At 51.0% G+C, this 13,788-nt stretch overlaps 1 protein-coding gene across 8 annotated transcripts in view; it reads right to left on the bottom strand.

Moving 5' to 3' along the window:
* Positions 1-13,788, bottom strand: part of oplah (5-oxoprolinase, ATP-hydrolysing) — a 64,482-nt gene that overhangs the window by 10,470 nt on the left and 40,224 nt on the right. For all 8 annotated transcript variants that reach the window (XR_011593411.1, XM_070881901.1, XM_070881900.1 and 5 more), the window contains 4 exons: positions 12,702-12,803; positions 11,632-11,806; positions 9,547-9,731; positions 530-676 (listed from right to left, as the gene is read on the bottom strand). Coding sequence is in view for 7 of the 8 variants with exons in the window: in XM_070881901.1 (XP_070738002.1) it covers positions 530-676; positions 9,547-9,731; positions 11,632-11,806; positions 12,702-12,803 (609 nt within the window). In the remaining variant the exon portion in view is untranslated. The remainder of the gene's footprint in view (positions 1-529; positions 677-9,546; positions 9,732-11,631; positions 11,807-12,701; positions 12,804-13,788) is intronic.

The raw sequence follows: 13,788 nt of genomic DNA on the forward strand, positions 1-13,788 counted from the left end.
CCAACATTGCCCTTGGTGAGCCTGGGTTAGGGAGGGTCATGTATCGATTCCGACTACTGGTAACTATCACACTGTGTGTGTCGAGGGGGGGGGGATTGGAAGCCAGGGAGCCATTTCTCCACCAAGCAGTCAGCACCTTCAGCAGAGGGACAAACGTTTTGCATCATTTCCGAGAAGGTTAAAAGGAGATTTAACAGCGACTAAAGAACGAGAGATGACCAGGGGACAAATGTTCTGGCGCAGCGGGTCGTTGTGATCTGGAACCCGCGATGGAGGCAGATTCAATAATAACTTGCAAAACGGAATGGGATAAATACTTGAAAAGGGAAACATTAGCAGGACAATGAGGAAAGAGCAGGGGGAGTGGGACCTATTGGAGTGCGTTTTCAAAGGGCCGGCACGGACACGATGGGCCGAATGGCCTCCCACTGTGCCGCATCATTGACTCTATGAATGCTCTCACTGAGGCCGCAGTGCGATCCGTCGCCGACAGGAGGCGCTGTGGAGCGCCGAGACGAACATTTCTCACCTCAGCCTCGTTGACTTTGACCTTTAACCTGATTGGCGTCCCGTCGTCCATGTGATCCTCGGACTCTACCTCCAGCGCTCCATCCCTCTGCCGGTGTCGCCGGGCAAACTCCCTCAGCATCTCCCTCACCGCCAGTTCCGCGTTATCCTGCCAGGTTAACGCACGCCCAACATGTGAGAATTCAAAGAAAAAAAAGGCTTGCATTTCTAAAGCGCATTTCACCACCTCAGGAATTCCCAAAGCGCTTCACAGCAAATTAAATCATTTTTGAAGTGTATTCACTGGTGTAATTTAGGGAATGTAAAGTCCTGTCCCCTCAGTACAGATTCACACAAGGCATGTAGTGAAGTCAAGGTCACTCTGGACCTGCACCTTTATTTCACAGCTCTGGAATGCTGCACTTGCCTGAGACCTGTCCTTATATACCTGTGTCTTGCAAGTGCACCCCTGGTGGTAAGGTATGCTGGTGGTTACAGGTCATATCTTATTACAGTCATGTATAGCATGTTAGGATACAGTTATATATAATCATGTAAGATACATGACAGGGAAACGCAGCAGCTAATTTATGCACAGCAAGCTCCCACAAACAGCAATGTGATAAAGACCAGATAATCTGTTTTAGTGATGTTGATTGAGGGATAAATATTGGCCCCAGAACACCGAGAAGAACTCCCCTGTTGTTCTTCGAATAGTGCCATGTTCACCTGAGAGCGCAGAAAGGGCCTCTGTTTAATGTCTCATCCGAAGGACGGCACCTCTGACAGTGCAGCACTCCCTCAGTACTGCCCCTCCGACTCAGTACTGCCCCTCCGACAGTGCAGCACTCCCTCACTACTGCCCCTCCGACAGTGCAGCCCACCTCAGTACTGCCCCTCCGACAGTGCAGCACTCCCTCACTACTGCCCCTCCGACAGTGCAGCACTCCCTCACTACTGCCCCTCCGACAGTGCAGCGCTCCCTCAGTACTGCCCCTCCGACAGTGCAGCGCTCCCTCAGTACTGCCCCTCCGACAGCACAGCGCTCCCTCAGTACTGCCCCTCCGACACTGCAGCGCTCCCTCAGTACTGCCCCTCCGACAGCGCAGCGCTCCCTCAGTACTGCCCTGCCGACAGTGCGGCACTCCCTCAGTACTGCCCCTCCGACAGTGCGGCGCTCCCTCAGTACTGCCCCTCCAACAGTGCAGCGCTCCCTCAGTACTGCCCCTCCGACAGTGCAGCGCTCCCTCAGTACTGCCCCTCCGACAGCGCAGCGCTCCCTCAGTACTGCCCCTCCGACAGTGCAGCTCTCCCTCAGTACTGCCCCTCCGACAGTGCGGCACTCCCTCAGTACTGCCCCTCCGACAGTGCGGCGCTCCCTCAGTACTGCCCCTCCGACAGTGCAACGCTCCCTCAGTACTGCCCCTCCGACAGTGCAACGCTCCCTCAGTACTGCCCCTCCGACACTGCAGCGCTCCCTCAGTACTGCCCCTCCGACACTGCGGCGCTCCCTCAGTACTGCCCCTCCAACAGTGCAGCGCTCCCTCAGTACTGCCCCTCCGACACTGCAGCGCTCCCTCAGTACTGACCTGCCGACAGTGCGGCACTCCCTCAGTACTGCCCCTCCGACAGTGCGGCGCTCCCTCAGTACTGCCCCTCCGACAGCGCAGCGCTCCCTCAGTACTGCCCATCCGACAGTGCGGCACTCCCTCAGTACTGCCCCTCCGACAGTGCGGCACTCCCTCAGTACTGCCCCTCCGACAGTGCGGCACTCCCTCAGTACTGCACTGGAGTGTGAGCCTGTATTTTGTGGTTAAGTCTTTGGAATGGATCTTGAACCCACGACCTTCTAACAGAGGTGAATGACGGCCGAAACCTTAAAAAAAAAACGTAGCTCTTTTCATGGGCTCGTTTCATGAGGAACAGTCCAGAGGAGAGCTGATGGGAGTTCAAAAAAATAGGGGTTCTGGTGAGATAATTCTGGAAAAACTATTCCAGTGGTCAGTGAATGGGTAACTGGAGGGGATAAATCTCAGATCATCGCCAATAGGATGAGGGGAACGATAAGGAGAATTAGAGAATTACTTTCACACCCAGGGTTATTCGGACATGTAGCAAAAACATAGCCAGCCTGCACTTCAGATTAATCTGCTAATCAATGTGACCCTGGATAACTGCGGAGAGAGAAGACAGTTGGTCAGTATGGTTTAGTCCGGGTGAACCTAGGAAACTGTTTGGAAAGGCGGTAGAACCTGTGAAAGACGTTGAAATATTCCATGCAATTCAGGTGACTATGGACATGATGGAATCTAGAACCAGGGGACATAATCTTAAAATTGTAGCTAAGTCATAGGAATAGCAGTTGGCCATTTAGCCCCTTGAGCCTGTTCCATTTAATACCCTGGGGTGGAAACCATCAGATCCTGGAGTCTTTTCTGTCTTCAGTCCCATTATTTTCTCCATTACCATTTAAAAAAACTTATTTTAAATCCAGTAAATTCCACCCTTCGATTAATTATTGGTCTCCTTACCTGAGGAAGGATATACTTCCTTCGAGGGAGTGCAACAAAGGTTCACTGGACTGATTCCTTGAATGGGAAATGTCGCAAAATCCTTGTGGTCCAACTAGGGGTCACCAACCCTCTAGAATTGCCCTCGAGTCTGCACAAATTAATCTCCTGGATACAGCCATGAGCAACCCAGGGAGAGAAACCATCAAAGCAATAAAACTCAGTGGGGGAGAAATTTGGTCATGTCTGCGGTAACCCAGGGGGAGCGGTACTTTTAACGCCTTGAAAACTTTGCGCCTCCCGCCCAGAAATTGGTCAGAATCGGTCGAAGAGCTGACAGGGGGCGATAAATCAACGGTTGCACACCAGAGCTGGGGGCGGGGCATAACGAAAGTTTGGTCGGTACATTTTGAGGGCCCATCGCGCATGCACGGAGCTCCGAGTCAGATCCCGGGAAAAGCCGAGTCCTAAAGGTACGGCATAGTAATGCACCCATTGAAGTTTTCAAAACCACTTGTTTTCAACCTGCGCCGTTATGTCTGTCTACCGCTGCAAATGGGAGGCTCTCGCACCGTGCTGTGTGTAAACGTCGCACTGACTGTAACCTCCGAGGGAAGCGCTCCCTCATCCCTTTAAGTAACCGCAGGTAACGACTCTACAAGCCTGGACCCACTGTTTTTCCAGACGGTGTTATTGGCGGGCGCTCAATGAGGCACACGCACCGAATTTACCGACCGGGGTGTAAGCCTGGGCGTTGCACCAGGAATACGTCAGGATCACACTGATCATCAACAGCCGGGCGCTACTGGTTTGCGCCCCTGGCGAGCCTCGAATTATTTTTCCGTCGGGGCACTAAATGCTGCGCTCCCGGTCGGTAACCTCTTGCGCTCCCATTAATGCCCCCTCTGGCTGCTAACTGAGGGGTTAAGACAACCGAAAATACAGCCCTGTGTGATTTTCATTATCATTGACCCTTGTTTGTTCATTATCTGTACAAATATTGGAGACGGAGCAGGGTGGGGGGGGGGGGGGGAACAAAGGCTCTTTGACCCCAACAGTCGCGTCCTCCAATCAGGTAACGAAGAGGCTGTGGGCTTTCCAATTGGCTCGGGAGAGCGGGACGTCACGGGGATAGACATGTTGGTGAGACCAATGGCAGGGAACGTGGCTGGGGGAGGCAGATGGAGGTCATGTGATGAAACCTCCCGGGAGACGTCCGACCAGAGCTACTGCCCACAGGGAACCCAGGTTTTGTGAATTTGTAACTTGGGGTGTGGGTATCACTCGATGCTCCGAGAAGGTGGTGGTGCTGGACTGCTGCCGTTATTCTTTGTACGGATTCTGCGTAATTCCGGACTTCAGAACGTCTTTCCAACGTCCCGAATCCAGAAACGCCTGGGCCAAGGTAGGTATATAGGGAAAGGGGGGTCTGTCAGTTCGGGCGCAGTGGGGGTGGGGTCAGGTTGAGCGGGGCAGGGGTGGGGGGGGGGGGGGGCGCGTCGGTCAGGTCAAGTGGGGAGGTCCGGATTCCAGAACATTTTCCAGATTCCGGACAACCCCGCCATGCATCGTCCCGGTGTCCGGATTGCGGAACAGTACGGATTCGGGAACTCTGGATTCTCGACGCTGTACCGTTAGCAGTTCGACACAACTGAGGGGCTCGCTAGGTCACTTCAGGGGGCAGTCAACCACATAGTGTGGGACTGGAGTCACATACTGGCCCAGACCGGGTAACAACGGCAGGTTTCCCGCTCTGAAGGACATCAGCAAATCATAGAATGGTAGCTAATCCTCATCCTCCACGGTGAAGACCAATCAAAAGCAAGTATTTAGCAGGCCCGCCACTTCCTTATTTTCATTTACAAAATCACCTGCGTCTGTCCAACTGCAGTACAGAGGCAGGCCATTTGGCCCATCGTGTCTTTGAAAGTGCTGTCCATTTAATCCCACTCTCCCCTGCTCTTTCCCATAGCCCTGAATTTTTTTATTTTTCATGTATTTATTAAATTACCGTTCGAATGTTACTATTGAACCTGTCAGGCAGCGCGTTCCAGATCACAGCAACTCGCTGCGTAAAAAAATTCTCATCTCGGCCCTTGGTCTTTTTGCCAAATACCTTAAATCTGTGCGCTCTGGTTACTGACAAGTAAAGGGTACACAGCCAGATAGGGGATGGGTGACCAACAGGAAGAGCAGTGGAAGGAAGGTAGTGCAGGGGTCCCCCTGCAAAACAGATACACAGCTTTGGGTACTGTTGAGGGGATGACTCATCAGGGGAGGGCGGCAGCAGCCAAGTTCATGGCACCGTGGGTGGCTCTGCTGCACAGGAGGGCAGGAAAAAAAGAGTGGGAGAGCGATAGTGATAGGGGATTCAATTACAAGGGGAATAGATAGACGTTTCTGCGGCCGCAATCGAGACTCCAGGATGGTATGTTGCCTCCCTGGTGCAAGGATCAAGGATGTCTCGGAGCGGGTGCAGGACATTTTAAAAAGGGAGGGTGAACAGCCAGTTGTCGTGATGCATATAGGTACCAACGATATAGGTAAAAAACAGGATGAGGTCCTATGAGACGAATTTAGGGAGCTAGGAGTTAAATTAAAAAGTAGGATCTCAAAAGTAGTAATCTCAGGGTTTCTACCAGTGCCACGTGCTAGTCAGAGTAGGAATCTCAGGATAGCTCAGATGAATACATGGCTTGAGCAGTGGTGCAGCAGGGAGGGATTCAAATTCCTGGGACATTGGAACCGGTTCTGGGGGAGGTGGAACCAGTACAAACCGGACGGTCTGCACCTGGGCAGGACCGGAACCAATGTCCTAGGGGGAGTGTTTGCTAGTGATGTTGGGGAGGAGTTAAACTGACATGGCAGGGGGATGGGAACCTATGCAGGGAGACAGAGGGAAGTAGAATGGGGGCAGAAGCAAAAGATAGAAAGAAGAAAAGTAAAAGTGGAGGTCAGAGAAACCTAAGGCAAAAAGCAAAAAGGGCCACTTTACAGCAAAATTCTAAAGGGGCAAAGTGTGTTAGAAAGACAAGCCTGAAGGCTCTGGGCCTCAATGCGAGGAGTATTCGGAATAAGGTGGACAAATTAACTGCGCAGATAGCAGTTAACGGGTATGATGTAATTGGCATCACGGAGACATGGCTCCAGGGTGACCAAGGCTGGGAACTCAACATCCAGGGGTATTCAACATTTAGGAAGGATAGGCAGAAAGGAAAAGTAGGCGGGGTGGCATTGCTGGTTAAAGAGGAAATTAATGCAATAGTAACAAAGGACATTAGCCTGGATGATGTGGAATCGGTATGGGTGGAGTTACGGAATACCAAAGGGCCGAAAACGCTAGTGGGAGTTGTGTACAGGCCACCAAACAGTAGTAGTAAGGTTGGGGATAGCATCAAACAAGAAATAAGGGATGCATGCAATAAAGGTACAGCAGTTATCATGGATGACTTTAATCTACATATTGATTGGGCTAACCAAACTGATAGCAATGCGGTGGAGGAGGATTTCCTGGAGTGTATTAGGGATGGTTTTCTAGACCAATATGTCGAGGAACCAACTAGAGGGCTGGCCAACCTAGACTGGGTGATGTGTAATGAGAAAGGACTAATTAGCAATCTTGTTGTGTGAGGCCCCTTGGGGAAGAGTGACCATAACATGGTAGAATTCTTTATTAAGTTGGAGAGTGACACAGTTAATTCAGAAACTAGGGTCCTGAACTTAAGGAAAGGTAACTTCGATGGTATGAGACGTGAATTGGCTAGGATTGACTGGCAAATGATACTTAAAGGGTTGACGGTGGATAGGCAATGGCAAACATTTAAAGATCACATGGATGAACTTCAGCAATTGTACATCCCTGTCTAGTGTAAAAATAAAACGAGGAAGGTAGCTCAACCGTGGCTAACAAGGGAAATTAAGGAGTGTTTTAAATCCAAGGAAAAGGCATATAAATTGGCCAGAAAAAGCAGCAAACCTGAGGACTGGGAGAAATTTAGAATTCAGCAGAGGATAAAGGGTTTCATTAAGAGGGGGAAATAGAGTATGAGAGGAAGCTTGCCAGGAATATAAAAACTGACTGCAAAACCTTTTATAGATATGTGGAGAGAAAAAGATTAGTAAAGACAAACGTAGGTCCCATGCAGTCGGATTCAGGTGACTTTATAATGAGGAACAAAGAAATGGCAGACCAATTGAACAAATACTTTGGTTCTGTCTTCACGAAGGAAGGCACAAATAACCTTCCGGAAGTACTAGGGGACCGAAGGTCTAGTGAAAAGGAGGAAGTGATATCCTTATTAGGCAGGAAATTGTGTTTGGGAAATTGATGGGATTGAAGGCCGTTAAATCCCCAGGCCCTGATAGTCTGCATCCCATAGTACTTAAGGAAGTGGCCCTAGAAATGGTGGATGCATTGGTGATCATTTTCCAACAGTCTATCGACTCTGGATCAGTTCCTATGGACTGGAGGGTAGCTAATGTAACACCACTTTTTAAAAAGGGAGGGAGAGAAAAAACGGGTAATTATAGACCAGTTAGCCTGACATCAGTGGTGGGGAAAATGTTAGAATCAATTATTAAGGATGAAATAGCAGCGCACCTGGAAAGTAGTAACAGGATCAGTCCAAGTCAGCATGGATTTATGAAAGGGAAATCATGCTCGACGAATCTTCTGGAATTTTTTGAGGATGTAACTAGTAGAGTGGACAAGGGAGAACCAGTGGATGTGGTGTATTTGGACTTTCAAAGGCTTTTGACAAGGTCCCACACAAGAGATTGGTGTGCAAAATCAAAACACATGGTATTGGGGGTAATATATTGACATGGATAGAGAACTGGTTGGCAGATAGGAAGCAGAGAGTCGGGATAAACGGGTCCTTTTCAGAATGTCAGGCAGTGACTAGTGGGGTGCCGCAGGGCTCAGTGCTGGGACCCCAGCTCTTTACAATATATATTAACGATTTAGATGAAGGAATTGAATGTAATATCTCCAAGTTTGCAGATGACACTAAACTGGGTGGCGGTGTGAGCTGTGAGGGGGACGCTAAGAGGCTGCAAGGTGACTTGGGCAGGTTAGATGAGTGGGCAAATGCATGGCAAAAGCAGTATAATGTGGATAAATGTGAGGTTAGCCACTTTGGGGGCAAAAACACAAAGGCAGAATATTATCTGAATGGCGGCAGGTTAGGAAAAGGGAAGGTGCAACGAGACCTGGGTGTCATGGTACATCAGTCGTTGAAAGTTGGCATGCAGGTACAGCAGGCGGTAAAGGGTACGTTGGCCTTCATAGCTAGGGGATTTGAGTAGAGGAGCAGGGAGGTCTTACTGCAGTTGTACAGGGCCTTGGTGAGGCCTCACCTGGAATATTGTGTTCAGTTTTGGTCTCCTAATCTGAGGAAGGACGTTCTTGCTATTGAGGGAGTGCAGCGAAGGTTCATCAGACTGATTCCTGCGGTGGCTGGACTGACATATGAAGAGAGACTGGATCGACTGGGTCTTTATTCACTGGAGTTTAGAAGGATGAGAGGGGATCTCATAGAAACATATAAGATTCTGACGGGACTGGACAGGTTAGATGCAGGAAGAATGTTCCCATTGTTGGGGAACTCAAGAACCAGGGGACATAGTCTTAGGATAAGGGATAAGCCATTTAGGATTGAGATGAGGAGAAACTTCTTCACTCAGAGTTGTTAGCTTGTGGAATTCCCTACCGCAGAGAGTTGTTGATGCCAGTTCATTGGATCTATTCAAGAGGGAGTTAGATATGGCCCTTACAACTAAAGGGATCAAGGGGTATGGGGAGAAAGCAGGAAAGGGGTACAGAGGTGAATGATCAACCATGATCTTATTGAATGGCGGTGCAGGCTTGAAGGGCCGAATGGCCTACTCCTGCACCTATTTTCTATGTTTCTATGACCCTTCTGCCACTGGAAACAGTCTCTCCTTATTTACTCTATCAAAACACCTCGCTCAAATCTCCCCTCAACCTTCTCTGCTCTCAGGAGAACAAGCCCAGCTTCTCCAGTCTCTCCATGTAACTGAAGCCCCTCATCCCTGAACCCTCTCCAAGGCCTCGACAACCTTCCTAAAGTGCGGCACCCAGAATGGAACACAATACTCCAGCTGGGGCTGAAGCAGTATTTTATGAAGATTTAGCAGAATCTCTTTGCTTTTGTACTTTATGCCTGTGTTTATAAAACCAAGGATCCCATGTGCTTTTTTTTTTTTAAAACTAGCCTTCTCAAATTGTCCTGCCAGCTTCAACGATTTATGCACATACACTCCAGGTCTCTCTGTTCCTGCACTCCCTTTAAAACGGTAACCTTTACATAATACTGCTTCTCCTCATTCTTCCTCCCACAATGAACCACTTCACTCTTCTCTGCGTTGAAGGTCACCTGCCACGTGTCTGCCTGTTTCCCAGGTAATGTGACGTTTTATCAGCGTGCCAGCCCACCAGTGCGCCGCTTTATAGCAAATAGGAGCAGTAGTAGGCCATTCGGCCCTCCGAGTCTTGGCAAAGTCCTACCTGAATGTGGGACATGTAAGCTTGGACCACCTCCAGCCCGTACACATCGATCAGCTCGTTCACCAGCTGGATCCCTTTCCGATTGGCCGCGACCTGCGCCCGCAGATCCGACAGGTTGTCATGGAGGTTGCGTGTCCCGCTGCTGCCTGGGATCTGTGCTGGGGCCATGAGCACCTCGGTCACGGCTGAAAGGGACACAGGTTAAACAAACGCAGGACGAGGACAGGTTGCACAGACGAGGCTTAGAATCGTAGAAATTTACAGCACAGAAGGAAACCATTTCGGCCCATCGTGAATCGCCTCTGCACCCTCGGTCATGCAATCACATCTTTCCTGTAATGTAATGTGACCAGAACTGCACGCAGTCCTCCAGCTGTGGCCTACTGTTTTATACAGTTCAAGCATAACCTCCCTGCTCTGGCATTCTACGCCTCGGCTAATAAAGGCAAGTATTCCGTATGCCTTCTTAACCACCTTATCGACCTGGCCTGCTACTTTCAAGGATTTGTGGACAAGCACTCCACAGTCCCTTTGTTCCTCTACACTTCTTAGTGTCCTACCATTTAATGTGTATTCCCCAAATGCATTACCTCTCACTTCTCCGGATTGAATTCCATTTGTCACTGTTCTGCCCACCTGACCAGTTGATTGATATCTTCCTGCAGTATACAGCTTTCTTCTTCATTATCAACCACACAGCCTATTTTAGTATCATCTGCAAACTTCTTAATGATACCCCCTATATTCAAGTCTAAATCATTGATATATAACACAAAAAGGGACCCAGCACTGAGCCTTGCGGAACCCCACTGGAAACATCCTTCCAATCACAAAAACACCCATCAACCATTACCCTTTGCTTCCTGCCTCCGAGCCAATTTTAGATCCAACTTGCCACTTTGCCCTGGATCCCATGGGCTTTTACTTTCGTGACCAGTCTGCCATGTGGGACTTTATCCAAAGCCTTGCTAAAATCCAGATACACTACATCATACACACTGCCCTCATCGACCCTCCTGGTTACCTCCTCGAAAAATTCAACCAAGTTAATCAGACACGACCTTCCCTTAACAAATCCATGCTGACTGTCCTTGATTAATCCGTGTCTTTCGAAATGAAGATTTATCCCTCAGAATTTTCTCCAAGAATTTTCTCACCACCAAGGTTAGGCTGACTGGAATGAAATTACTCGCTCTATCCCTTTCTCCCTTTTGAAACAAAGGTACAACCGTTAGCAGTCCTCCAGTACCACATCTGTAACAAGAGAGGACTGGAAAATGATGGTCAGAGCCTCTGCTATTTCCTCTTTTACTTCGCTTAACAGCCTGGGATACATTTCATCTGGGCCCGGGGATTTATCCACTTCCAAGATGCTAAACCCCTTAATACTACCTCGCTCATTATGTTTATTTCATATAATATTTTCACACTCCTCCTCCCCCCCTGATTACAATGTCTGCATCACCCCTCTCTTTGTTAAATGCAAAGTATTCTATACAAAGTAGGCATGTATTGCCTTGAGTACTGAAGATTAGGGGTGATGTGATCGAGGTGTTTGAGATGATTAAAGGCGTTGATAGATAGAGAAACTGTTTCCTCTGGTGGGGGGAGTCCAGAACAAGGGGCACAATCTTAAAATCAGAGCCAGGCCGTTCAGGGGTGAAATCAGGATGAGCTTCTTCACACAAGGGGCAGTGGGAATCTAGAACCCACTCCCTCATAAGGCTGTGGGGGTGCTGGGGGGGCAATTGGAGCTTTCGAGAGGGAGATTGAAAGACTTTTGTTGCTGAAGGGCATCAAGGGACACGGACAAAGGCAGGTAAATGGAGCGGAGATGCTGATCAGCCGTGATCTGATTGGAGGGTGGAACTGGTTTAAGGGGCCGAATGGCCTCCTTCCTGCCCTAATCCAGCGGGGAGGGGAAATCGGGTGACTCGAAAGAGGCTAAACCTGGCTGATGTTTTCTCTCCTCCCAAATCCAGGGCCCCCGCTGAGGTTGGGTCACCCAGGACTGGAGTGGGGGGGGGCGGGGTTGGGGGCGGGGGAGGGGGGTGATGAGCGTGATATCCCGCAGCCCCCACTCACCTTCCTCCTGGAAGATCTCGTCCTTCACCAGCTTGAAGGAAATGAAGACGGCACCTTCCTGCTGCAAGCACGTGGAGCGAGGCGGCATGGACCCCGGGGTGATGCCTCCGATGTCGGCATGATGCCCCCGGCTCGCGACAAAAAACACCGCGCGGGAAACACCCTTCCGAAAAACCTGTAGCCGGCAAGAAACACGGAGTGTCGGGATCGATCCAAGAAAGAACTTGCATTTATACCGGGTCCATCCCAAACTGCTTTACAGCCAGTGAAGTACTTTTTGAAGCGTCGTCACTGTTGTAATGTAGGCAGCGCGGCAGCAAAATTAGCGCACAGCAAGCTCCAACAAACAGCTATGTGATAATGGCCAGATAATCTGTGTTAGCAAGGTCGGTTGAGCACCGGGGGAGCTTTACTCTGTATCTAACCCCGTGCTGTAACTGCCCTGGGAGTGTTTGATGGGACAGTGTAGAGGGAGCTTTACTCTGTATCTAACCCAGTGCTGTACCTGCCCTGGGAGTGTTTGATGGGACAGTGTAGAGGGAGCTTTACTCTGTATCTAACCCCCTGTACCTGCCCTGGGAGTGTTTGATGGGACAGTGTAGAGGGAGCTTTACTCTGTATCTAACCCCGTGCTGTACCTGCCCTGGGAGTGTTTGATGGGACAGTGTAGAGGGAGCTTTACTCTGTATCTAACCCCCTGTACCTGCCCTGGGAGTGTTTGATGGGACAGTGTAGAGGGAGCTTTACTCTGTATCTAACCTGTGCTGTACCTGCCCTGGGAGTGTTTGATGGGACAGTGTAGAGGGAGCTTTACTCTGTATCTAACCCCCTGTACGTGCCCTGGGAGTGTTTGATGGGACAGTGTAGAGGGAGCTTTACTCTGTATCTAACCCCCTGTACGTGCCCTGGGAGTGTTTGATGGGACAGTGTAGAGGGAGCTTTACTCTGTGTCTAACCCCCTGTACCTGCCCTGGGAGTGTTTGATGGGGCAGTGTAGAGGGAGCTTTACTCTGTATCTAACCGGTGCTGATGAATGTTCATTCAGTACTGAACAGTAATGCGGATCTTACAGGCGTGATGACAGTGAGGTCAGGAAGATGGCTGCCTCCCGCGCTGGGGTGGTTGCTCAGGATGACATCACCTTCTTTGAGGTCGTCGCCCAAGTGATTGATCTGTTGAGAGAAAAGAAAATTCACACAGAAATCCAATGGAATCCAAGACACCCCAGAAACGTGTCCAGCTTCCTTCCTCACCCTCGGCCCCCGCTCCAAGACACCGACACTTCACGAGCAAGTCCGCACTCGGTGAACACACCCGGGCTGTTCGGCTACAAAGGACTTCACAGCCGAGCCCGGTCCTCTCCTCACCCAGAATCCAGACAGGTGCACTCGCCAGCAGGAGATCGGATGGCAGAGGTCGGGCGGGAGGGGGGGAATACTGTCACTGGATACTGACTGGGAGAGGGAACGCTGGCTGATTTTCTTTGTTCTGTTGCCATCACCGAACCCACACCGAGACCGCTGTACCCGACAGACCAGGGGGCCGAAATCCGGTTGCGCCCCGATTGGGGGCGGAAACCAAGGCGAGGCGGGACTTCCTGCAGCGGGCTCAGAAGTCCCGTCACACCACCCCCATCCCCTGCCCAACTTCCCCTCGGTGGGGCGTGGGCTGGGCCGCTAACCGCGGGAATTTACCAGCGTTACGCGGAGTGCCACTTAGTGCTGGCGGGAGCACAGGGCCCTGCTCCCTTCCGTTAAAGGGGAGGGGCACGTCACTGACTCCCCCGACTGGGGGGGGTGGGGTGGGGGGCGGAGCGCGGGGCAGCAGCCCATCGCACAGTCTGCAACATGGCGACACGGACCCCGCGAATTCCAACAGGCCAGGCCGCGACCGACCGGCAAGTCGGCCGTGGAGAAAGGAAATCGCGCGACCCGCCTCCCCTTTCATTTCCGCTGCGAGCGAGCGGAGCGCGGCCCGGTCCGCGACCCGGCTGGCGCTGACGTCGCCCGCGGGCGGCCTCACGGGGCACGGCGGGGTGAAAACGGCTCGTTGCGCGCGGCGATGACGGCAGCCCGAGGCGCTGCCAGTTTGCCTCTCCGCTAACTCCCGCGGAATGTCGGGCGAGAAATCGCTTGTGCCCAGTCAGCGCCCCCCCCC

This window comes from Pristiophorus japonicus, chromosome 5 (genome assembly GCF_044704955.1).
Source record: "Pristiophorus japonicus isolate sPriJap1 chromosome 5, sPriJap1.hap1, whole genome shotgun sequence".
Taxonomy (NCBI): domain Eukaryota; kingdom Metazoa; phylum Chordata; class Chondrichthyes; family Pristiophoridae; genus Pristiophorus; species Pristiophorus japonicus.